At 38.6% G+C, this 25,390-nt stretch overlaps 1 protein-coding gene across 3 annotated transcripts; it reads right to left on the bottom strand.

Annotated features, from left to right (window-relative positions):
• Positions 1-1,606: 1,606 nt before the first annotated feature.
• On the bottom strand, positions 1,607-5,535 carry LOC112778971 (putative callose synthase 8). 3 transcript variants are annotated; one of them, XR_011877149.1, is made up of 5 exons: positions 5,004-5,535; positions 3,623-3,734; positions 2,723-2,808; positions 2,518-2,608; positions 1,607-1,862 (listed from the first exon to the last, which is right to left on the bottom strand). XR_011877149.1 is itself a non-coding variant. In XM_072227053.1 (4 exons), the coding sequence occupies exons 1-4, from the start codon at positions 3,544-3,546 to the stop codon at positions 1,683-1,685; spliced, it is 714 nt and encodes a 237-aa protein (XP_072083154.1). In that variant the 5' UTR covers positions 3,547-3,609; the 3' UTR covers positions 1,607-1,682. The 3 variants fall into 3 exon arrangements, 1 of the variants encoding a protein (XP_072083154.1); XR_011877150.1 differs by lacking the exons at positions 3,623-3,734; positions 5,004-5,535 and adding an exon at positions 3,291-3,435; XM_072227053.1 differs by lacking the exons at positions 3,623-3,734; positions 5,004-5,535 and adding an exon at positions 3,190-3,609.
• Positions 5,536-25,390: the final 19,855 nt, after the last annotated feature.

Raw genomic sequence — 25,390 nt, 5'->3', positions numbered from 1 at the left:
AGGTGGGAGACACCCCACCATGGTAAACTCTTTTCATTTTTTCTCTTTTGTAAATATTGGTAAAATAGGTTTAATTTCATGTTTTAATTGCTTTGTTGAGTATTTGGTAGTTTAGTATGTTAAATAAGGTTTTATGGTGTTTTGGTAGCTGTTTGGAGGTTTGGAATGCGTGGATTGGTGCAAAAACATAGCAAAATTTTGAAAAACAGGGCACCAACCCACGCGTACGCACACATCACGCGTACGCGTGCCCCAAGCATTCTCGCCCATCCACGCGCACGTGCAATGCACGCGTACGCGTGGATACCAGATTTCCACCTCCCAACCAAGGACCCGAGAGTTACGCCTGCACTGTGCTAACGTTGTGCCTGAGGCACAACTATCAACCCACACGTAAGCGTGATGGACGCGTGCGCGTCAACTCTCTGGTTTGCCATGCACGCATACGCGTGAGCCACGCGTACGCGTTGCGTCCATTTCACCACCACCCACGCGCACGCGTGATATACGCATACGCGTGGATGTCCTTCCTTCACTACACTTTTTTTCTTCTCATCTTTCCATTTCTTTCCTTTTTCTCTCCTCTTCTCTTCTCCTACCCATCATCCTACACTACCAAACACCATTTATAACCATTTAAGTAGTTAATTAGTTAGTGTAATTTTTATTTAAATTTATATTTTTCATTATAAGTGTTGAATTGTTAATCTTGTTTCCCAATAAATGTTGAGTATTAAAAAGGATGTTATCTTAACATCACTATGCTTATAATCTTTGTTGGATTCCTTGATTGAGGTCATATTTTGCTACTTGGTTTTGAGTTCTTCATGCTTACCTTTTGTGAACACCAAGTGATGAGAATTGCCTTCGAGCTTATAAATCCTTTTGAATTGCATGATTTGGCCACCATGCAATTTGAATCCCTCTCCGATTAGGCGAGTTCACTACAACAAATTCGGGCTGAGGCAACCCTTTAAAAACGTTGCCTATAATAAGGAAAAGTGTTGTCTTTGATCAAAAGCAACACTTTCCGACAAAACGCAATGCTTTTTGGGGGGTTGGCTATACGGCCGTTACCTTTGGTCTAAGACAACGCTTTTGTGTATCATAGGGAACCCTTTTTATGGCAACCTTCAAAAAGCGTTGCCTTTTCTACAAAAAAAAAGCAACTCCTCATAAGAGTTGCCTTAGAGGACCCAAACACAACGCTTTAGACAAAATTTTATGGCAACACATTTTACAAGTTGTATTTTCTAATACATAAAGCAACACTTGTCCAGGTTTTTTTATGTTGCCTTTTCATATACTTAAAGCAACACTTGTCCAGGTTTTTTAAATTGCCTTCTTCGTATACATAAAGCAACACTTATCCAAATTTTTTTAAGTTGCCTTTTTCATAGACCTAAAGCAACACTTATCTAAGTTTATTTGCAGTTGTCTTTTTCTAATACCTAAAGCAACACTTTATTGAGTTTTTCTTAGATTCTCTTTTTTTATATCTAAAGCAATATATTTTTTACCTTTGTTAATGACAATTGAAGGATATATAGCACACACTAATAATATTTAAAAATTTAAATTCAATTTATTTAATATAGGGAGAATAGGCTAATAATATATATTGCATGTATATAGAAAAGTGTTCCAAGTATCAATTAACATATACTTGCTAAGTTACCAAGTCAAATAAAAATTAAACATAAGCAAATAAAATACATGTTTTTCTCATGATGAACTTGAACAAAAAAAAAACTAATTTTTTCATTTGAAACCAAAAGGACTTTGTGCTTCACTATTGTGCCAAGAATCTCCTTTATCTCTTCAGAAAACTTCATCCAACTATAAGCAAGTTGTAGCCAAATCTAAATCGACAAAAAACAATATAGTCAAAACATCAGCTTAACAATAACAAGTATACTCAAGTGTTACAACAATTTAGCTATACCTAATCATGATTTGGTATATGAGTCGATGGAGATTGGTCCAGATTCTTAAAATATTAACATGTTTGAGAAAAATATGAATACATTTATTAAACATCCCTCTGAAAAGGAAACTAAGAAATCCTCGAAGATTATAGGATATGAAATAGAGGATTTCCATCTATTTTGTAGTGGGGTGTAAATTGTTTAGAGTTTAGTGGGAAAGGCTCCATGTATGTGATTTGTCTAATAGTTTATTGGATGGCAGTTCACAGCCGCTTGTTTATAGTGTCACCACAAATGGATGCCTCAGTAACATAAAAGAAATCAAAAGAAAACTCTTAGGAGAGACACTCACTGCTGAAGAGCCAAGAAATGGTTAGGTTTTCCTATCTGTATACTTTGTGTACACAAACATCCACAATAGTACGAAACTTATTTTTACCTTTTCAAAAACTATGGCCATAAAGATCTACTGAGCTATAATTCTAAAATTTCTCCAACCGTTCAGTTTTGGTGTATTTCCTTATCCTATTCAGTAATCAGTACTATGTATGTAAGTATGTTAAATGAAAGTAGTAAATTTCAGACAAACCTCGAGTTCAAATGGCATTGATAGCCCTCCGTTACTGTTCTTGGGGTTCAACCTGGGCAACAATGACTCCAGAAAAGCTTGCCCTCCTTTACTAATAAATATCAACAGAGGCAGAAGTTTGGCTTTAGTCCACTCAAATAACTTTATCCATGAAATGATGACAGTGATGTAACCATAATGTATTAATTTGGAATTAAGACATTACCGATTATATTCAAATATAAGTACACAATCTTTCATTGATATTGCTTGAAGGGAGCCCAGATTTAGAAGTATCGCATACTCATGAACCTAACTCAAGACAAAGAAACTGAAAATTAATTGATATAAAAGGCAAACTGCAGTGACATCTAAATTGACAAAAAAAATATAGTCAAAACATCAGCAATAATATGTTTGAGAATCTAAATTTCTCATTTGGAGGGTGTACATGATAAATAAATGTAACACTCAGATTCAAACATTTAAAACCAGGAATGAATATTACATACAAATATAAATCAATGTATCAAACATTTATGGAAAATGAAAAACATCAAACAGATCCAATCCCACAGGATAAAACAGAAAGCATAGTTATATCACTAAGATTATGCCTTGGAATTGGCATAGAACAATAATAGCACATGTTCAAGTAATCAACAAGTTAAAGCAATAGTCTAATCTTGGTACCTGAGTCCACCAAGATAAAACTTTGCATATCTTGTTATTAGAGACCTCCATATACTTGGAGAAGGCAGGGACGAGATATAACACAACATTAACTGCATTACTTGTTAAGTATATGGCTGCCGCAACCATATAGGATGTAAAGCACCATTCCTCAACCAAGGTTCCATACTTAGTAGAATAACAAGTATATTTTCTTCTTGAATTAGCATAGCAAACAGGAACAACAATAGTCCATATAAGAAATGCAGAAGTAATGAAGATGCTGATTATGTCTTCCAATACTATGACATCAAATAACTGAAAGGGGGATCCCAAGTCATGGCAAGTAATGATTATGATGGTCTGCAACCAGTACATAACTGAATTTTAGACTATCCATTACAAGGGAAAAGAACAAAGCTTGTTAAAGACAGGAATGAAAGAAAAGGTGTACATGAAAAAGGAAGCCACTGTAGTAGAGAGCGAATATAGCCGCAAAAATCTTCCCTCTTGTGAGCTCACCCGTGGCTCCTATGACAGCACTGCAAACGGAGGGTCCACCTTATCTATCACAAAAATCATGGCAAATAAACTGAGCAAATGACATTTTTTTAAGCTTTAAGAGCCACAAAGATGCGAGTTTCTCCTCATTTTTGTCGATAATAAGGTCTCTCTTAATTTTTCAATTCTTTTTGGTTGATATTCTGCATTTACCATGATTTATTTATTTTTATTGATTTCTATAACTGCTGTATGTGAATTCAGATCAGGATCTATACGTTTTGCAGCTGTACAAGTTTTGTTCACACACACACACACATAGGATAATGAACTAAGACAATCTTGTTTATTGTTGATTCATTTGATTGAGAAAATTCTTATGATTCAATTTTATTGTGGAATCAGAATAATCAATTTTCTTACAATTATAACAAGATATAAGATACAAAAAAACACTCGATTACAATGTCAGTTTATACATTACCTTACTCTTCATAGATATTGATACCAGTTTATTACGGTCCTCTTCCATCTTCTACATTCTAGTTAAAAAGTTGATATTCAGTGGAAGGCAGACAGGCAGAGTGCATTATCGCACTTCAAGGTCAAAGGTCTCGAGCCTCCACCTAATATCTTAAGTTTTCTAGAGTGTTGGTGACTAATACAAAGAAACAGTAGAGAGAGGGAAAGGCTGGCTCATTACTTGTGAAGGTTTTGAGCCCTTTGATCATAGCTGGTAGATCCAATTTGTCATTATCTATATTCATGGTGATTGCTTTTTCTTTTGAAAAGGTGTGAATTTGTCTTCATTATTTTATTGTCATTATGAATTATCCTAATTTTTCTATATTTGTATAGGGGTTAACATTAAATTGTATAATAACAAATACATCAAAGACAGGAGAAAATTACTGAATAAGTAGTTCATTTTTCCAAAGAGATGAATTATAAGTCTCTGTTTTGAGAGGGAATATATATTTTGCTAACAAGATCTCAATTTTGCCGGCATAATCATCAAGAAAAAGCAGCTCGAAAGGAAAACAAAATAATTTCAAGAGTATTGCTATAAGTTTTGTCATGCTATTACTTCTTTTAGGCAACACTTTCTTATTAGAAACACATGTGAGCATCCAAAATTGTTTGGAAGGAGCCATACACTAAAATACTAAATTTTAGTTTTTTCAGAGAACAGCAAATTAGAGAACAGCAACTCATGTTTTTTCAGAGAACAGCAAATCAGACAATTGCAAAATAATTTACTAGCTAAAAATTAAAATCTAACTAAACTGTAATGAATTAATTCAAAGAACATGAAAATCATTTTTCTCAAATACCTGGAAACAGAGGAATAGAGGAAGAATAAGAAGGAGAAGAGAAGGGATAGGGGTTTCTTGCGATTGAGCACCGCGCCCGTCGAGGAGAGCACCGTGCTGTCGCCGTACGTAGAGGAGTGCACCGCGATTGAGCGCTGCTGTCGTTGTTAGGAAGGGGAGAAAGGGTGCGTTGTTGCAGTGACTATGTTAGGGCTTGTGGAGAGCACCACACCGTCGCTCGTCGAAGATAGCACCGCACCGTCGCCGTATGTGGAGGAGTGCACCGCGATTGAAGGCTGTTGTCGCCGTTAGGAAGGGGAGAAAGGGTGCGTTGTTACAGTGGCTATGTTAGGGATTGTAGAGAGCATCGCGCCATCGCCCGTCGAGGAGAGCACTGCGTCGTCGCTGTACGTGGAGGAGTGCACAGCGATTGAACGCTGCTGACCTGCTGTCGCCGTTAGGAGGGGAGAAAGGGCATGGTGTGTGCCTTGTTGCAGGGGAGAATGGCTATGTTAGGGCTCTTGTGGGCGTGAAGTGGAAGTGGAAGTGTGGAACTACTGAAGCACATCTGTTTTTTTATGTTTAAGTTATTTTTTCATTGAAAAAATTTTATTGGTATGAATATGATTAAAAGTTTCTCTCTAAAATTTTTAACCATAAATAATTTTAGGCAATTCTTTATAAATGTTATTTGTTCAATTTTTTTTACAACTCTTATAAAATGTTGTATTTTATTTAAAAATGTTGTCTTAAAGTTTTTATTTTGTAACATTTTGTAAATGTTGCTTTAGATATCAAAGACAACTCTTTTTATGGGTGGCCGAAAATTTTGTTATCTTTGCCTTACTCAAAGGCAACTCGTTAAAAATGTTGTCTTTACCTATCTAAAGAAACTTTTGTTAAATGTTGCTTCGAATAAGGGTTACCTTAGGCCAAAAATGTTGTAGTGGTTCTTGATGGATGTTGTGCACCTATTTTAATGCATTGTATTTCATGATCCTATGCATCCATATGTTTTTGGCTTGAATACTTTCATGCTTCTTTATTGCTTATTTGGTTGTCTTAACCCACAAGTTATCTATAGGGCACCACCCCAATTGATTGAGAAAATTTTTGTGGAACTTGCTTGAATCATATATATTTTGTGAAGCATGTTTTTGAGCTAAGAACACAAGCTTGGAGTTTCGAGCCTAATAGTGTGGTTACATCTTATAACCACTTATCTCCCTTCTTGTGTACATTATTCTCTTTCTATGATTGTAATCCTTGATTTGTTTGATTCTTTATGTCCATTATTTTGTATAGACATGCATTTATATGATTGAGGCCATCATTTCATTTAGCTCACTCGTCCAAATAGCCTTACCTTTTATCTTCCATTGATAGCCAATTTGAGCCTACGATTAACCCACTTGTTCTTAATATTAGCACATTACAAGCCTTTAAGCGAAAAACAATAAATGTCATTTATTTGGATCTTTGATTGGCTTAGGCTAGTGTGTGTGTGTCATTCAAGTGTGGGAAATCTTGGGACATTGGTTGAGTAAAAGGGTAGTTTTGTATTTTTGTTGAAAATATTGGGAATTGGGTACATGCTCATGTATTGATTAAATGTATAGACCTTATGCATTGATGTTCTTGTATATAGTTGGAAAGAAATGAAAAATGAGAAAAAGAAAAGAAAAATAATATGGAAAAAAAAAGAAAAAAATAGAAAAAAAAGAAAGAAAAAAAGGAAAAAGAAAGAAATAAAAAGGGGACAAAATGCCACAAAGTAAAGTTCAATAAAGATCAATGCATATGAGTGTGATCAATGAAAAGGAAATGCATGAGTATGTGAAAAAGTGAAGAATGGGTAGTTAGGTTAGCTTTAATTTGTATAGGTTGCTATATAGGTTAGGTGGGAAGTCTAAGCTTATCAAAGATTTAAATTTCAAGTCCACTTGACCAAATATGCATCCTACCTTGACCCTAGCCCCATTACAACCTATGAAAAGATCTCATGATATATGTATGTATGCATGAAATAACTGTTTAGATGAAAAACAAATCTTAGAAAGTATGATTAGGGGAGAATTGAGTGAATCAACCCTAAACACTTGAGCGACTAGAGTGCAAACACTTCCGGTGAGGGTTTGATGCTCAATTACATGTTTTCACCTACAATCATCATCACTTTTCTTGCAAGTTTGTTTAATCTTTAATACTCAATTCAATTGTGGTTTGGCTTGGTTGATTAATACCTTTAGCCCTTGTGCTTATATTGATATTCTTGGGAGTTGATTTGTTTTGGCCAAGCAATTGCATTCATGTAGATAGTTGCATATAGGTAGATTGCATCTAGTTAGTTTACATTGAATAAATGTTGATACCCTTTGCTTTCTCTTAGTTTTAGCATGACGACATGCTTGGTTTAAGTGTAGGGAGGTTGATAAACCCCATTTAGGGTTTATCTTGTAGTGATTTTAAGGGATTTTATGACCTTTTACCCACATTTATTCAATTAAATAGCATGGTTTCGTGATTGTCTCCTAATTTGTGCTTGAGTGTGAAAACATGCTTTTTAGGCCCTTAATTGCCAATTTTGACTCACCTTTGATTCCACTAGATGCCTTGATATGTTTGTTAGTGATTTCAGGTTGATAAGGCTAGGGATGGATCAAAGGGATGGAGAGAAAAGCATGCAAAGTGGAGAAATCATGGAAAAGCAAGGATTTGGGATGAGATCAACGACGCGCACGCGCAGCAAACACGCACGCGTGGATTGTAAGGTTGAATGGAGACGCATACGCGTACGTGTCGCATACGCCTGGATAGCAATTTGTCAAGCGACGCGCACGCGTGATGTACGCGTACGCGTCGGTGCTCGCACGTGACTCACTTAAAGGCAATCCGCTGGGGGCAATTTCTGGGCTTCTCAGGCCTAAATCCAACTCATTTCTGATGCTATTTAACCCATGGAATGAAGAGGGATCACACATTAAGTCTAGACACACTAGTTTAGTTTTTAGTTTAGTTTTGGAGAGAAAGTTAGTTTCTAGAGAGAGAAGCTCTCTCTTCTCTCTAGAATTAGGATTAGGTTAGATCTAGATTAGAATTTCTTAGATCTAGGTTAATTTCATGCTTAGATTTACTTTTCCTTTTATAATTCTTCTTCTTCTACATCTTCTCTCTCTAGTTTAGCATTTAATTCTTGTAATTCTCTACTTTTATGTTGATGTACTTTGTTTTTTCTATTTCTCTTTTAATGCAACTTATGATTCATGTTCCTTTATTGTTGAATTGCTTAATTCATTTTACTTTCCTTTTATGCCTTCCATGTGTTTGATGAAATGCTAGGTTGGATTTTAGTATAGCTTTTTCCCCTCTTGGCCTAGGTAGAGTAATTAATGACTCTTGAGTTGTCTAATTCCTTTGTTGATTGATAATTAGAAGTTGCTAATTAACTTGAATGCCACCAAAGCTAGTCTTTCATTATGATTAGGCTAGGACTTGTGGAATCAAGTTAATTCATCCACTTGGCTTTCCTCCATGGCTAGAGGTTAACTAAGTGGGAGCAATGGACAATTGTGGTCACAATTGAGAAGGATAACTAGGATAGGACTTCCAATTCTCATACCTTGCCAAGAGCTTTGTTAGTTGTTAGTTTATTTCCTTTGCCATTTATACTTCTTGGCTATTATCTCGAAAACCCCAAACATACTTCATAGCCAATAATAAGAACACTTTATTGCAATTCCTAGGGAGAACGACCCGAGGTCTAAATACTTCGGTTTATAAAATTAGGGGTTTGTACCTGTGACAAACAATCTTTTGTATGAAAGGATTATTTATTGGTTTAGAAACTATACTTGCAACGAGATTTCATTTGTGAAATTCTAAACCGTCAAAAATCCACTCATAAAGGGTAGAACTTTACTTTTGGTAAAAGTTTTGAAAGTAAAACCTTATTGTAAGTTTCACCAAGCAACCAGTCATTCGACTAATAGCTGTGGTCGTTTCAGGGACTTAATTCAGGAGGCTATAATGGAAGGGCGTTTGAAGTTCGATGATGGGAAGAAAGAAATGAAAGTTGATGTTGATCCTTTCAATGCTGATGCTGGTTTTGTTGAACCACAATTTGGAGTAAATGTGGTTGGTATGTCTTATGTTTTTGATGTGGCTCTAGGTGATTTCGAGTCACAAGTTCGATCAGTATATCCTCGAGTAGGGGGTGGTTTACTGGATTTCTTAGTTCAGCAAAAGATCAAAGATCATGACGTATCTCTATGTCCTCGATGTACTGCTGTATTTGATGCGAAGGCTGCAGAAATTAAAAAAAAAAGGATGAAAAAAGAGTTGGCTCATAGGGAGGAGTAGGCTCGTCAAAGACAACCTGTTAGACGAGTGGAAGAAGAAAGTTCAAGGGCTCCTCAGCAGAATGCTGTTCCACCATTGAGTCGTTCTCAAGCTATAGGTGTCTAGTAGATTCGGAATTGTCAAGAATTCCAGAATCGAGACGCTCATTATCGGCGAAATCCACAATGGGGACATCGAGAGCCTCCTCGAAACCAATATCTTTATCAATGCGGTCGAGCCAGGGGGTACCCGAGGGGAAAAGGAATAAGGAGTTTTGATAAATCATTATTTTATGGTTTATCTTGTGCTCAATTGAGAGGTTTTTATCAAGTCCTTGCCCACTTATTCATATAAATTGCATGGTTTTTACATTTTCCTTCCTGATTTTGTGCTATAATTGAAAACATGCTTCTTTGGCCTTATATTTGCTAATATTAATCCTCTCTTATTACCATTCGATGCCTTGATATATGTGTTAAGTGATTTCAGAGATTACAGGGCAGAAATGGCTTAGAGGATGGAAAGGAAGCATGCAAAAGTGGAAGGAATACAAGAAATTGAAGGAACTGCAAAGCTGTCAGCATGACCCTCTCGTACTAAATCGATCATAACTTGAGCTACAAAAGTCCAAATGATACGGTTCTAGTTGCGTTGGAAAGCTAACGTCCGGGGCTTGGATTTGATATATAATTTGTCATAGTGGCCATACATATAGGTGACGCAAACGCGTGCTCCACGCAGACGCGTCGCAGTGACGAAAATCAGCATGGCAGATTTTGCCCCCAGCGATTTCTGAGCTATTTCTGGCCCAGTTTTCGGCTCAAAAAACACAGATTAGAGGCTATAAAGTGGAGGAATCCATTCATTCATCAATCAAGCTCTAATATACACAATTTTAGGATTAGATGTAGTTTTAGAGAGAGAGATTCTCTCATCTCTCTTAGGATTAGGATTTAGGATTTCTATTATGTTTAAGATACTTCTCTTCAATTACAGGTTCAATGTCCCTTTTATTTATTTTTCCAATTTAATTTATGAATTCCCATGTTAGATTTGATTTCTTTTATTTAATATAATTTGAGGTATTTCAGATTTAAGATTTCTTTCTTTTATTTATGTTACTGTTGCTTCCCATCTGAAGGCATTTTTATTCAAGTAGATTTTCTCTCTTTTTACTTTGGTTAAGTAATTGGAGACACTTGAGTTATCAAACTCAGCTGTTGATTGAAATTGGAATTCTTTGCTGGTTAATTTGTACTCCAATAACTCTAGTCTTTCCATAGAAGTTGACTAGGACTTGAGGATCAAATTAATTAGTCCACTTGACTCTCTTTTGAGTAGCAAGGGTTAATTAAAGTGAGAGCAGAATCCAATTCTCATCACATCTGATAAGGATAACTAGGATATGACTTCAATTTTTCATACCTTGCCAAGAGATTTTATTAATTATTAATTTATTTTTCTTGTTATTTAAATTACTTGTTCCCTATTTCAAAAACCCAAAAATATACAATTTTCCATAACCAATAATAAATCATACCTCCTTGCAATTCCTTGAGAAGACGACCCGAGGTTTCAATACTTCGGTTATCAATTTTATTGGGTTTTGTTACTTGTGACAACCAAACTTTTGTACGAAAGGATTCTCTGTTGGTTTAGAAACTATACTTACAACGCAATTAATTTTATAAAATTTCTTTACTAAACAGAAATTCGACCGTCAATTTTACCGCAAAATAAGAAGCCTCAGGTTGACAAAGGCAAGGGGGCAACACCTTCGGTGCACTCCCGAATAGTTTTTTCCTCTGATGGGGAAACATGCCCGAAGAGTATTCCTTCCCCTACAAAATTGGAGAAGGGCAAGGAAATAGTTCATACTCCAGGGGTGATAAAGGCAAAGAGGCCGATTTCGATGAAAAATATTTCGAGGAAGGAGATGATGAAATGGTTGGAACTATTTCGATTATTCTAACTGAGTATTTAGGTAAGTATGAAGGGGATCCAGAAGAGGACTATGACATGGATGCTGAAGAGGCTTTTTCTTTCATCCGATATGAGGATGAACTAGGATATTTCTTGCGGCCTACTGAGAAGCAAAAGTCTCATCTTCACCCACTTCATATTACTACCACTTTGAGTGGGATTATGGTGAATAAAGTTTTGATTGATGGTGGAGCAGCAATAAGTCTCTTACCAGATTATAAGCTGATGAAGGTTGGTAAGCATCCTGATGACTTGGTCCCCACCAATATTGCTGTAACAGACTTTAGTGGCTCTTCTACTCCTGCAAAAGGTCTGGTTACTTTGGGAGCAAAATTGGGGTCATCTGAACGGAATACTGTGTTTGTGGTGGTGCCATCAAAAGCAAGTTACAATGCTTTTCTGGGTCGAGATTGGATTCATGGAGTTGGAGTTGTACCATCTACTGTGCATCAAAGTGTCCTCCTTTGGACAGAGGATGGTGATAAACCACTATTTTATGGTTTATAATGTGTTTAATTGTGTGGTTTTATCATGATTTTTACCCACTTATTCATATGATTAGCATGCATTTATATTTCCTTCCTAAAATTATTACATGATTAAAAACCTGCTTCCTAGAGACTTTTAATTACGCATTTTAATTCTCCTTTATTCCATTCGATGCCGTGATCTGTGTGTTAAGTGTTTCAGGCTTTATAGGGCATGAATGAATTGGAGATTGGAAAGGAAGCTTGCAAAAAATGGAAGGAACACAAGAAATTGAGGAGATGACCAGCGAGAAGTGACGCGGCCGCATGGCTCACGCGACCGCGCGAAAGAGAGAAAATCGCAGTGAGGCGGCCGCATGGCTCACGCGACCGTGCAGATTGGAATAGCACAAATGACGCGGAGGCGTGGACGACGCGCCCGCATGGCAAAGCAAAACGCCGAATGACGCGTCCGCATGAATGACGCGATCGCGTGACGTGCGCGATCTGCATAATCTGTAGAATTCGTTGGGGGCAATTTTGGGCCCCGTTTTGACCCAGTTTTTGGCCCAGAAAAGTAGGCTAGAGCTAGAGAACATGCAGAAACGAAAAAAACATTCACTCTACACAATTTTTAGTTTTTAGATCTAGTTTTACTCCTCCTCTAGGTTTTCTCTCTACACATTCGTAGTTCTTAGGATTTTAATCTCTATTGTTCTTTGCATTGGGATATTGAGAAGAGTTATTACCTCATCAAGACTTCGTCATTATAGTTCGTTTTCTTTACTTGGCTTTACTCTTCCATGTCCTTTAATTTACTCAATCTTACTATTGGATTATTTTAGAATTTATTAATACAAGAGTTACTTTTATTTTTAATTGATTCCTTTGAGTTTTATTTATCATGTCTTTCTTTAATTCTCTTTTCTATGTTATGAATTCCACATTCACAATGAGCGAGTAGTTCCCTAACTTGATGGGGAGTTGATTGAAAGGAACCCTTGAGTTGGAATGCTCAAAAGAGAAATTGTAATTGGGTTTATTGTTGGATTGCTCTCTAGTCACTAACGCCAGTCCTTCCAAGTAAGCGGATTGGGACTTGTGAATAGAAACAGCATTCCAACTTGTTTGACTTTTCCTTACCTAGTAAGGGATAACTAAACAGAACAACCTTCAATTATCGATTAATCTTGAGAGTACTGCAACAAGAATAGGGCTTCCAACTAATCTACTCCCAGTCAATGCTTTTATTTAAATTACTTAATTTCTCTAATTTAATTTCCTGCTTATTCAACTCAAACTCTTTTTGAAAACATCTGATTAATAAAATAGCACACCTTTCTGCAACTCGTTGGGAGACGACCTGGGATTCATACTCCCAGTATTTTAATTTTAATTTTTGTGACAACCCTTCTAAATTGATAAGTGGATTCCTAGTTGGTTAAGAACTATACTTGCAACGCATATCTTATAACAACTCTTAACTCGCCAATTTCCGCCACGTCAATTTTTGGCGCCGTTGCCGGGGAGTTACAATAGAGTGCTAAAGTTATTGATTGGATTTTATTTATTTGCATTTTATTTTATTTTGCTACTATGAGCTGCTTGTTTCTTTCGTTAGATGATGCGTTCACTTCTTGATCCAAGCTTGCCAGTATTCTATCCTGAGATTGAAAGAACTATTTCACGAATAAGGCAAGCTCGGCGTCGGTTAGTCCTCTCAGAGGGCGGATCTGAAACATCATTTGAGGAAGAAACCAGCCCCCGTTCTACTGATTCGGTTGATTTACGTATAGGTGACATGGCAGCACCTAGGAGAGTTACTATCCAGGAGGCTGGAGCCCCTGATTTTACAATGCAACCGTTTCAAGCGCATCACCCAGCGGTGGCTACAGACTTTGAAATAAAGACCGCACTGCTCAATTTGATGCCCAAGTTTCATGGCTTACCTGCTCAAGAGCCTATCAAGCAACTGAGAGATTTTCAAGCAGCCTGTTCTACTGTCAGGCGTGATAGTGCGGATGAAACTTCTATTTTGCTAAAAGCCTTCCCGTTCTCTCTTGAGGGAAAGGCGAGAGAGTGGTACTACACTCAACCCGCAGCAACTGTATCCAACTGGGATACACTTAGAAGAAAATTCTTGGAAAAATTCTTTCCAGCTGAAGTTACTGCTAAACTGAGGAAAGATATTTCCATGATTATTCAGGATGAATCCGAGACTCTCTATGAATACTGGGAGCACTTCAATAATCTTCTGGAAGGTTTCCCCCACCATATGATTGACAAGATAGTGTTACTCGGTTACGTCACACAGGGCATGAGGCCCCAAGATAAGACCACATTGGAAAATGCTAGCAATGGGTCTATGAAAAAGTACAAGACCACTGATGAGGCATGACAATTGATCAGCGACTTAGCTGAATCTACTCGGAATCACAGGCAAAACCAAGGCCGTGCAAAAGCCGTTGCAGAAGTATCCTCTAGCAGAAAGACTGCTGCTTTAACTCAGAGTATCTGTGAAATGACCAACTTGCTGAAGCAGATACAATTGAACGAACAACAAGTTCAGCAAGCTCAACCTTCTCCAACACAGCAAAACCAACAGTTAGTCCCACAAAGAGTTTGCGGAATCTGTGCTGATTATAGCCATTATACTGATGAATTTTCGTAGCTCCAGCAGGAAGACAACACCGTGGCAGCCACTCATAACTTCTATGACCGCCTGACGTTAGAATTTTTACCAGTAAAGAGATTCATAGAACAGTTGTGTTGTAGATATAGTCTCTAAACCGACAAAAATCCCTTCGTACAAACGTTTTGGGTGTCACAAGTAACAAACCCCTTTAGAAATTGTTAACCGAGTATTCAAACTTCGGGTCATCTTCTCAAGGAACTGCGAGGAAGTATGTTCTTATTATTGGCTATAAAGGTTGTAATCGGGGTTTAGAAGATGAGAAGCAAGTAATTTAAATAACAAGTAAAGTAAATGGCAATTAAAATAAATAAATACTGTAAAGCAGACTTTTGGCAAGGTAAGAGAAATTAGAGGTCCAACATAGTTATCTCTCTCAACTATAATGAAAGTTGAATCTAAACTCCACTTGGTCAACCTTTACTGGGGCAAAGGAAAGTTAGGGGACTAATTAAATTGACCTTTTGAATCCTATTTATTTCCTAAGAAAAGGTTGGGATTACTTAAGTTCAGTTCAATTAGCAAGATAACGATTATCAGTTATGTTGAGTTTAATAACTGTTGAGTTATTGAATTCTTAACCAGGACCAAAAGGGGAAAAAGTAAAATTGCTGGAATAATAAAAATATCCTTGGATGGGAAGCAATGGTAACTTAAATCAAAGAGAACAATTATAAACTGAAAATACCTCAATTATCATTAATTCCAATAACAATCTGTAACATGGGAGAAATTCATAAATTCAATTATAAAGATAAATAGCCAACTCAGATACTGAAATAAATAAATAAAGTGAAAGGGAAGTTTAAAACAAAGAAATATAAAACCTGGATTGAGAGTCACTCTTAAAACAAGAAGAAATCCTAAATCCTAAGAAAGAGAGAGAGAGAGAGAAGATCTCCCTCTCAACTAAATCTAAATCATTGAAAACTAAAAATATGCGAGCTCTCTTTGAATGGATGCATTCCCACACTTTATAACCTCTGGTCTATGCTGTCTGTACTTGGATCTGGGCCAAAAAGGGCTTCATAATTCGCTGGGGGCGTATTCTGTAATTTCTGGTGTGTGGCCTCTGTCACGCGTCCGCGTGGGTCACGCGGTCGCGTCATTTGGAGCTTTTCCTTGCCACGCGGTCGCGTCAGTCATGCGACCGCATCATGTGCGTTCTACTTAAGGCGCACGGTCGCGTCAGTCATGCGGCCGCGTCGCTGCTGATTCGTGCTTGGCACGCGATCGCGTCATCCATGCGATCGCGTGGATACCAGTTTCCTTAAAGCTCCGTTTTGATTTCTCCTTCCATTTTTGTATGTTTCCTTTTCCATCCTTTAAGTCATTCTGCCTTAGGAAATCTGAAACTACTCAACACACTAATCACGGCATTGAATGGAAATAAAGGCAATTAAATTAATTGATTTTAAAGCTTAGGAAACATGTTTTTCATTTACATCACATAATGAGGAAGGGAAAGTAAAACCATGCAATTAATGTGAATAAGTAGGTGAGGGATTGTATAAATCACTCAAATTAAGCACAAAAGAACTCATGAAATATGGGTTTATCAACCTCCCCACACTTAAACACTAGTATGTCCTCATGCTAAATCCAAGGTAAATAATTAAGGTTAAAGTGATGGAATGTCATGCAATGCAACCTAATTTAAATGCAACTACCTAAATGGATGATGCATCATGCAACTCTAATTTATTCACTTATATATAAAGCTTACATGTATTCAAGTTAATTCTCATTCTCAAGGAGTCATGTAGCTATATATATATATATATATATATATATATATATATATATATATATATATATATATATATATATATATATATATATATATATATATAGCTATCCCTTAAATAATAAAGCATTTTAGCAAATGAGATGGGAAAGAAAACATTGTACAAACTTGCAAAACAATTAGTAAATATAAGCACATATATATGTTGATGAGTTATAGAACCCTCATTGGATTTTGTGTTTACTCTCTAGTCACTCAGTGTTTATTGGGTTTATTCACTCTATTGTTCTTTTTATTCTTGCTTTCTATAGCTTTGTTCTTCATCTAACCAATCAACAATTATAGAATATAGTCATACCAAAAAGTCATGAGGTCTTTAATTGAGGTTGTAGTGGGGCCAAGGTAAAGGTAAGGATTTATGTATAGGGCTAAGTGAGCTAACAAGTGAATCCTTAATTAGACTAAGATCTCACCTAACATACATATTTAGCAAGATAAAACTTCTTTACCTATTCTCTCATATTATCCCACTTATTGTTACATGCTCATGTTTCACTCTTTATTTTTATCCCATGTGCATTGTTTTTATTTTGCATTGGGGAATTTCTTTTGTATCCCCTTTTATTTAAATGCTGAAAAATAACTTTTTTTTTAATGCACATGGTAATTAAATCACTTAGATTTTCTCATGAGCATGCTTCCCAAATTTGTTTTATTTCTTTTAACTTTTCTACCTTTTGTTTCTTTTATCAATGTTCCCAAAAGGTTTCCCACATTTAACTCTATTCATGATTTTCTATCTTAAGCTAACCAAGGATTCACTTGGGGTTTTCTTTTGTTTTTCTGCTTAAGGCTAGTAATTTGGCTAAATAGAATAAAGGGGTTTTAAAAGGCTCAAGGGGGCTAACAAGGATGATGTAGAAGGTAGGCTAATTTGGGGTAAGTGAGCTAAAATCAAATGATGGCCTCAATCATTCTCTTGGTATGTATCTATTCTATACTCTATAATTGGACATATAGATTAAAGCAAAGTAAAGAACATCAGAATAAAAAGAAATGAAACACACAGAAATGAAATTATAGTTTGAATGCAACCATACAATTAAGCTCAAGACTCATAGGCTGTGTGTTCTCTAACTCAAGCATCATATATCATTTATATTTTGTATGCAGGTTTAGTTAAAAATTCCCATTATTCTCATAAAAACATTATTTAGGGTAGCTTTTAAAGTTTTAATGTTCTTCCTTGATGAAATGTTGTCAGCTTAACTACATCATGTAATGCTATATATAAGGTTTGTGGATTTAAATCTGATATGTTCAATTTCCTAGTTTACCTCCTTTTTAGATTTTTCAATTTAAACTATACTATCTTATGCTAAAAAGGGTAAACTATACTAATTAATCCATTAATAAATCAGAATTGCAAACTAAACTAATAACTAAGATAAACTAAATGGCTAAAATATGAACTAAAGATGCAAAATGCAGAAAATAGAGTAAAAATACATAAAAGCAATGTATAAGTACTCAGAAAATAACAGTAAAAAAAATACAGAAAAAATATCCAAAATAAAAGAAAAAAGTATGTAGTGGTTCACCGAAATAAACGCCAGAGATGGCGACCTCCCCACACTTAAAAGGAAGCATCGTCCCTAATGCTCAATCAAGCCGGGTGTGAAGGAGTGTCATCACTGGGAGGGATGGTAGTTGGAGTCTCAGTGGTGGTGGGCTGAGGGTCTGGCTGCTGTGGAGGCGGTGCTGACTGGATCGGGATCTCAAGGTCTGCAGCCTCAATCTGATGTGGGACCGCTGCCTGTGGTGCGGCTGGTGCTGCCTCCTGGGGATGAGTCTCTGCCTCGGGCGCATCCGCCTCCTCCTCAGATGCCTCGGATGGTGTGTCAGGCTCGGAGGGGATGTCACCGGATTGTATCATCAGCTTTAGGTGCTCATAGCGCCGCTTGTTGCGACGCTCCATCTGGTCAAGTCGTCGAAACAAGCGGTGCACCAGATGATAGATGGGCTCTGTGGCAGGTGGAGGTGCAGTGGTAGGTGGTGCAGCAGTGGAGGAAGAGGGTCCAGCAGACTGTGGGGCTGTCTCATCAGTAGCAGTTAATGGTGGTGGTCTGTGGCCCAGGGCTAAGAAATTCCGGCTGTGCGGAATAATCTTCCTGTAATCCGCCGCTGGTGGTCTCTCGTCGGCATCCTCCCATGGCACGTCAGCTCGACGGCCAAGCTGTGTAACCAGATACGGAAAAGGGAGGGTGCCTCGGACGTGGACCCTGGCCATATAGTGCCGAATGAAATGTGGCAGATAAAGGTCCTTACCCTCCAGCACACACCAAAGGAGGGTGATCATAGCAGTCGGGATCTCCGTCTCGTGAGTACTCGGCATCACATAATTACTCAAGATCTGATGCCATAACCGAGCCTCATCATTTAAGTACGCTCTCTTGATCCCTCTAGGCATGGTGGTGTCCTGACCCATCTCCCAAGGAACTGTCGGGTCGAGAGCTATCCGTGCCTTCACGGCATCCCAATCAAACTGCATCTGACGCATGTCCTCCTCAGCCTTTGAATAACCATCAGGCTGATCGGACTTGGCTGGGGGCCGGAGAATGTCCTCTAAGGCCTCTTCGGTGACCAGAATTTGTTTTCCTCTCAGGGTCACTGCATCTAGGATGGTGAGGTAGTAGTTGCAGTAGAATTCCCGGACCCAAGATGCGTTGACCTCTGTCAGTGTTCTCTCCAGAAAGAACCCGCCCCTTTGCTTGATTTGCTCAGTGGTGTACTACTGGAGGGCTGCTGGAATCTTCAGAGTTCATTCCAGGTATAAATTTCTGGAGTTTGCAAAAGCCGGGTACTTCAGTTCATAGTACCGATTTGCAAATTTTATAGGATCATTCACAGGGAGCAGCTGGTCAGCTTTCTCCTGCTGTGTGAAGTTCTTCTCCCGCCATGAAGAATCGTGCATTAGAGCAATGATGGACTGGGAGGAATCTCCTCTCTTGCCCTTGCCAGTAGCCTTGCCTTTTCCTTTCCTTTGTGAGGCAGACATCCTGAAAAACAGAAAACCAGGATATGGTAAAAATAGGAAAGCAAATAGGCAATTAAACAAAGGAAACTCAAAGCGGCAAAGGTGAAATAGAATAAGGAAAATGAGTAAATGAAAGGTGATTGAATTTATGTTAAATGGAAAAAATAATCAATATGCCATGGTTAGAAAGTTAGAGGAAAGTGAAAATAATCAGAAAAGAGATCAAAAGGGTTAGTATGGTTAGATTTTGAAAAAGAAATTAGTAAATTAAAATTAGTGGGTTAGTAAAGTGCGGGTTAAAGTAAGTGGCATAGAAAAATTCCATATAACAAGGATTCACAGGTAAGAATAGAAGTACTCATAATCGAACAAGGAAAACAGGGTGATGCTGATTCGAATAAAAATAAAGAAAGCAAAAATTGGAATCAGTGAATCACAAATGTAGTTTATGAACCAGGAATTCAAAGAGGATAAGGAAGTCTGCCATAGCATTCATGAAATGGTTTAGGTAAAGCAGAGCAAAACAAAGTTCAGAAATGCCAAACCAAAACATGAATGAAAACAATTTTAAAAAATTTGGGCAGCATTCCGGCTAAAATTGGATTGTCCCGAAAAATAAATAGCAATCATAGCAGTTCATATGAATTAAAAACTTGCTACAGTTACCAGTAATGAATAGAAACAGGAAAATTTAGAGTAACAAGCAGCAATTGCGAGAAATCACAGCATATGAACGAGGTCACAGGAACAGCAGAATTGCAGTAATGATTAAAACATAAACAGGAACAGTGCAAGTAAACAGACCTAGATCCACTAACCACAGCCTAAGCTACCTAACAACCTAAAAATTCCACTACAACATGCATATCTATCTATCCTAATTATGAGCAGAAACGGAAAAAATTACAGAAAAATGATGAACGGATAAAGGGAGTGCGTGTTGCGGAACCTGGTAGGCGAAAGAAGCAGAATGGGGGTAGAAACGGCTGGGTGGGGGCGGCGGTGGTGTCCGGCGCGGTGGCGGGGCACGGCGGCGCGGTGGCGGCTGAGGGGGGGAAAGGGATAGGGTCTTAGGGTTAGGGATAGAGGAAGGGAGGTTGTGGGTGGGTGGCGGAGAGGGGGGGCACGGTTGAATGGCCGGCGGTGGTGGGCGGTGGTTGCGGTGGGCAATGGTGGAGAGGGGAGGAGAGAGGAAGAAAGGAGAAGAAGAGAGGGGAGGGGGTTGCGGCGGCGGTGGCTTGAACGGTGGTGGCGTCTGGGTGGCGGTGCGGTGGCGGCTGGGTGGTGCTGGGTGGTGGCTGGAGGGGGAAGAAGCAGAGAGGGAGAAGAGGGTTGGGGGTGGGGGCTGCGCGACTGATAGGGTTTGCGGGCTGGGGGGTTATATTTTCGAATCCACGCGGCCGCGTGGGGCACGCGGTCGCGTGGTTGGGATGAAAATGGGAGTGACGCGATCGCGTGGAGCGCGTGATCGCATGAGAGGGGGGAAAGAGGGGTGACGCGATCGCGTCGCTGGAATTTGTGCTAAATGCACGACTCCAGCGCCGTTTTAGCGCAACTCTCTGTCTATTTTTGGGGTGATGTGCAATCCATGCGACGCGATCGCGTCGCTCACGCGGTCGCGTGGGATTGATATTGTGTAAGTGACGCGATCGCATGGGGCATACGACCGCGTGGGCCAATTTGTGCAAAACGCACAAGGGCCGCATGATTCCAGCCTAACTTTCTGTTCGTTGGATTCTTACGCCGATATATATATCACGCGACCGCGTGGGTCACGCGGTCGCGCGGGTGGTGTTTTTCACAGTAGGACGCGATCGCATGGGGGATGCGGTCGCGTCGTGCACCCTTTTTTTTTATGCATGAAAAATGCAGAATGCAATGATTAACATGAATGCTATGCATGATTCCAGGTTTAATAAATTAAAATGAAAAAGGAAAAATGAAAGCAATTAACAAGAAATAAATTGAAAAAGAAGCGACCATACCATGGTGGGTTGTCTCCCACCTAGCACTTTTAGTTAAAGTCCTTAAGTTGAACATTGGAGGAGTATCCTGTTATGGTGGCTTATGTTTAAATTCGTCTAAAAATCTCCACCAGTGCTTGGAATGCCAATGGGCTCCGGGGTCCCAAACCAAGCATGCAAAGCTTCTGAGCAGCTCCAAACAGATTTTCAGGCTCCCGGGACTACGAATGTCAGGATAGAGTCCAGGATTCCAAGCCTTGCTTTTAAATCCGCCTCCGTCTTGATCTACATGTTTCCATCCGGGCGGTTTAAAAAGTAGAATCTCACCGTGGTGACCAAACGTTCTCCGTGATCCATGCAATTTAGCATGATACCAATCCGTGTACTTCGAGGTGAAGCGTGGAACCTTATTGAACCTTGTGCACCAGCTCTGAGTACGAGCCATTTCCCTCTTACTCTTAAAGCCGCAGAGAGCTCTAAGCTGGCCATCTGTTTCAAGCAAACACTATTCAAGTGAATAAGTAACGCTATAAGTTAAGGATTGTACCCACTTGAACCTTGTATTAGCTAGTAATGGCCTTGGGATAGGTGTTTTTGGTGGTTCTGCAAGTTCCGTTTCCTTGTGCTCTTCTGTGAATTCCTCCACTTCTTTGCAAAGATCTTCAATTGTATCTGTGTCCTGGTCAAAGTCTTCTGTGTCTTCCTCATCACTTGAGTCATAGATTGGAGGTTGAGAAAAATCTACCTCTGCATCATCTTCATATTCACTTGGGGAAGATTCTTCGATCTCAGAGAATTCACTTGCGGATGCAAGTTCATCACCAAGAGAGCTAGACTTGTGACTATCATTATTAAGGGAATTTGCTTCTTGAATTATTCCGTTTGATTCTTCATAAATGACTTGCCTTGGAGAAATATCCTCCTTAGCATCAATTGTAGCATCCTGGACGGAGTTTTCCTCAATTCTGGATTCCCATGGAAGTTCAGCATCTCCTAGGTCTTCAACCAACTCTTCTTCTTGAACAAAGACAACTTCTTCTAATTGTTCTAGTACAAATTCATGCTCTGTCTTGTCCACTGGAGTTTCTGGTATCTCCTTCATGCTACGCTCTTCATTGGGCTGTCCACATGGAGCTGTGGCTGATCCTTGTGTATTTAAGCGCCTAGAAGCCCATTGAATTATCACTTGCTCCAGTTGTTGAATGGTTGTGTGAAATTTTCTTACTGTTTCCTTTAGGCGATCCTCTGCTTCTCGGGTTACTGGACTTGGACATGATACAAAGGAAAGTGGTGGTGATTGGGAACGATTGGACTGGTATTGGGGTAAGGAAGGATCATATGGTGGCGAATGGTGAAGAGAAGCTTGTGAGTGTGGTGGTTCGAGGTTATGTTGAAAGGATGGTTTATATGCACAGGGTGGGGCTTGTTGGTAGTTACAAGGTTGTCCACCATGTCTTTCAGCTGGGTATGCACTGTAAAATGGTCTTTGTCCAGGATATCTCGGAGGGTGTTGCTGCCAAAAGGGTTGATTAGATCCTCTTGGTTCCATCCATCCTTGATTGGTCTGACCTTGATGCACATTCCTGCTGTAACTTCTATTTTATTTAACAATATTGGAACCAAACTCAAAGCGAGAGGGGTGAGAGTTCATAGTAGCAAATAAAAATAAAAAGGAAAAGCAAAAATAAATAAACAAGCAAAAGAAAAATATTTACAATAACCAATAATAAGGCACACGTTAGCAGTTCCCCGGCAATGGCGCCATTTTGACGTTAGGATTTTTACCAGTAAAGAGATTCATAGAACAGTTGCATTGTAGATATAGTCTCTAAACCGACAAAAATCCCTTCGTACAAACGTTTTGGGTGTCACAAGTAACAAACCCCTTTAGAAATTGTTAACCGAGTATTCAAACCTCGGGTCGTCTTCTCAAGGAACTGCGAGGAAGTATGTTCTTATTATTGGCTATAAAGGTTGTAATCGGGGTTTAGAAGATGAGAAGCAAGTAATTTAAATAACAAGTAAAGTAAATGGCAATTAAAATAAATAAATACTGTAAAGCAGACTTTTGGCAAGGTAAGAGAAATTAGAGGTCCAACGTAGTTATGTCTCTCAACTATAATGAAAGTTGAATCTAAAATCCACTTGGTCAACCTTTACTGGGGCAAAGGAAAGTCAGGGGACTAATTAAATTGACCTTTTGAATCCTATTTATTTCCTAAGAAAAGGTTGGGATTACTTAAGTTCAGTTCAATTAGCAAGATAACGATTATCAGTTATGTTGAGTTTAATAACTGTTGAGTTACTGAATTCTTAACCAGGACCAAAAGGGGAAAAAGTAAAATTGCTGGAATAATAAAAATATCCTTGGATGGGAAGCAATGGTAACTTAAATCAAAGAGAACAATCATAAACTGAAAATACCTCAATTATCATTAATTCCAATAACAGTTTGTAACATGGGAGAAATTCATAAATTCAATTATAAAGGTAAATAGCCAACTCAGATACTGAAATAAATAAATAAAGTGAAAGGGAAGTTTAAAACAAAGAAATATAAAACCTGGATTGAGAGTCACTCTTAAAACAAGAAGAAATCCTAAATCCTAAGAAAGAGAGAGAGAGAAGATCTCCCTCTCAACTAAATCTAAATCATTGAAAACTAAAAATATGCGAGCTCTCTTTGAATGGATGCATTTCCACACTTTATAATCTCTGGTCTATGCTGTCTATACTTGGATCTGGGCCAAAAAGGGCTTCAGAATTCGTTGGGGGCGTATTCTGTAATTTCTGGTGCGTGGCCTCTGTCACGCGTCCGCGTGGGTCACGCGGTCGCGTCATTTGGAGCTTTTCCTTGCAACGCGGTCGCGTCAGTCATGCGACCGCGTCATGTGCGTTCTACTTAAGGCGGGCGGTCGCGTCAGTCATGCGGCCGCGTCGCTGCTGATTCGTGCTTGGCACGCGATCGCGTCATCCATGCGATCGCGTGGATACCAGTTTCCTTAAAGCTCCGTTTTGCTTTCTCCTTCCATTTTTGTATGTTTCCTTTTCCATCCTTTAAGTCATTCTGCCTTAGGAAATCTGAAACTACTCAACACACTAATCACGGCATCGAATGGAAATAAAGACAATTAAATTAATTGATTTTAAAGCTTAGGAAACATGTTTTTCATTTACATCACATAATGAGGAAGGGAAAGTAAAACCATGCAATTAATGTGAATAAGTAGGTGAGGGATTGTATAAATCACTCAAATTAAGCACAAAAGAACTCATGAAATATGGGTTTATCACCGCCCCAACCAAGGGTACAATCAAGGTGGCAATTACAACCATGGATGGTAGGACAATTCTAACCAGAATTGGAGGGACAACAACAAAAGAGGAGGTAGAGACAATCAGGAAAATCAGAGGTGGAATAATAACAACAACAGGCAGCAGAACAAGTACCAGCCTTACAGAGCACCTCACCTGAGGCAATCCCAAGGACCACAGAATACCCAACAGCAGACCTCTTAAAATACTTATCCTTCTTCATCTACTAATGATGACTTGTTACAATCTATTGATCGAAGACAACAGACCATGGAAAATAACATTAATGCCACTCTAAATGGTCTGAACGCTACTTTGCAAGCTCTTGTCTCACAGATTGGATCAATGAATAACTCCAATAACCAGCCTTTGAGCTCCAGTGAAATTTCCTCTCAACCATTACCTAATCCCAAGGGTAGCATTAATGCCATCACCCTAAGGTCCGGAACCACACTGCAGGAGAGGAACTATGAGGAGCCAAGCCCACCAGAACACACCTCAGTTGAAGAGGTAGTGGAAATAGAAGATGTTGAAGAGGAAGAAGACATACAGGACATAGCTGAAAAAGAAGAAGTTCAACCACAGGAGGAAGCATCAAAAGGCGCAGACACTGCAGAAGACACCACTCCTATTCCATTTCCACAACTTGCAAGGAAACCCAGGAAGCAGCTGGAACCTGATCCAAAAATGGTAGAGATATTCAAAAAGATTGAGGTAACTGTTCCTCTATTTGATGTTATTCAACAGGTACCAAAATATGCAAAGTTTCTAAAAGATTTATGTATACATAAAGACAAAATTAATGAATTAGAAACTATTCCTTTAGGTAGTTCCATATCTGCTTTAATGGGAGGTTTACCTAAAA

This window comes from Arachis hypogaea, chromosome 19 (assembly GCF_003086295.3).
Source record: "Arachis hypogaea cultivar Tifrunner chromosome 19, arahy.Tifrunner.gnm2.J5K5, whole genome shotgun sequence".
In the NCBI taxonomy this organism is placed as follows: domain Eukaryota; kingdom Viridiplantae; phylum Streptophyta; class Magnoliopsida; order Fabales; family Fabaceae; genus Arachis; species Arachis hypogaea.
The sequence above is the reverse complement of the archived record's forward strand: the minus strand, read 5'-3'. Positions and strand labels throughout refer to the sequence as shown.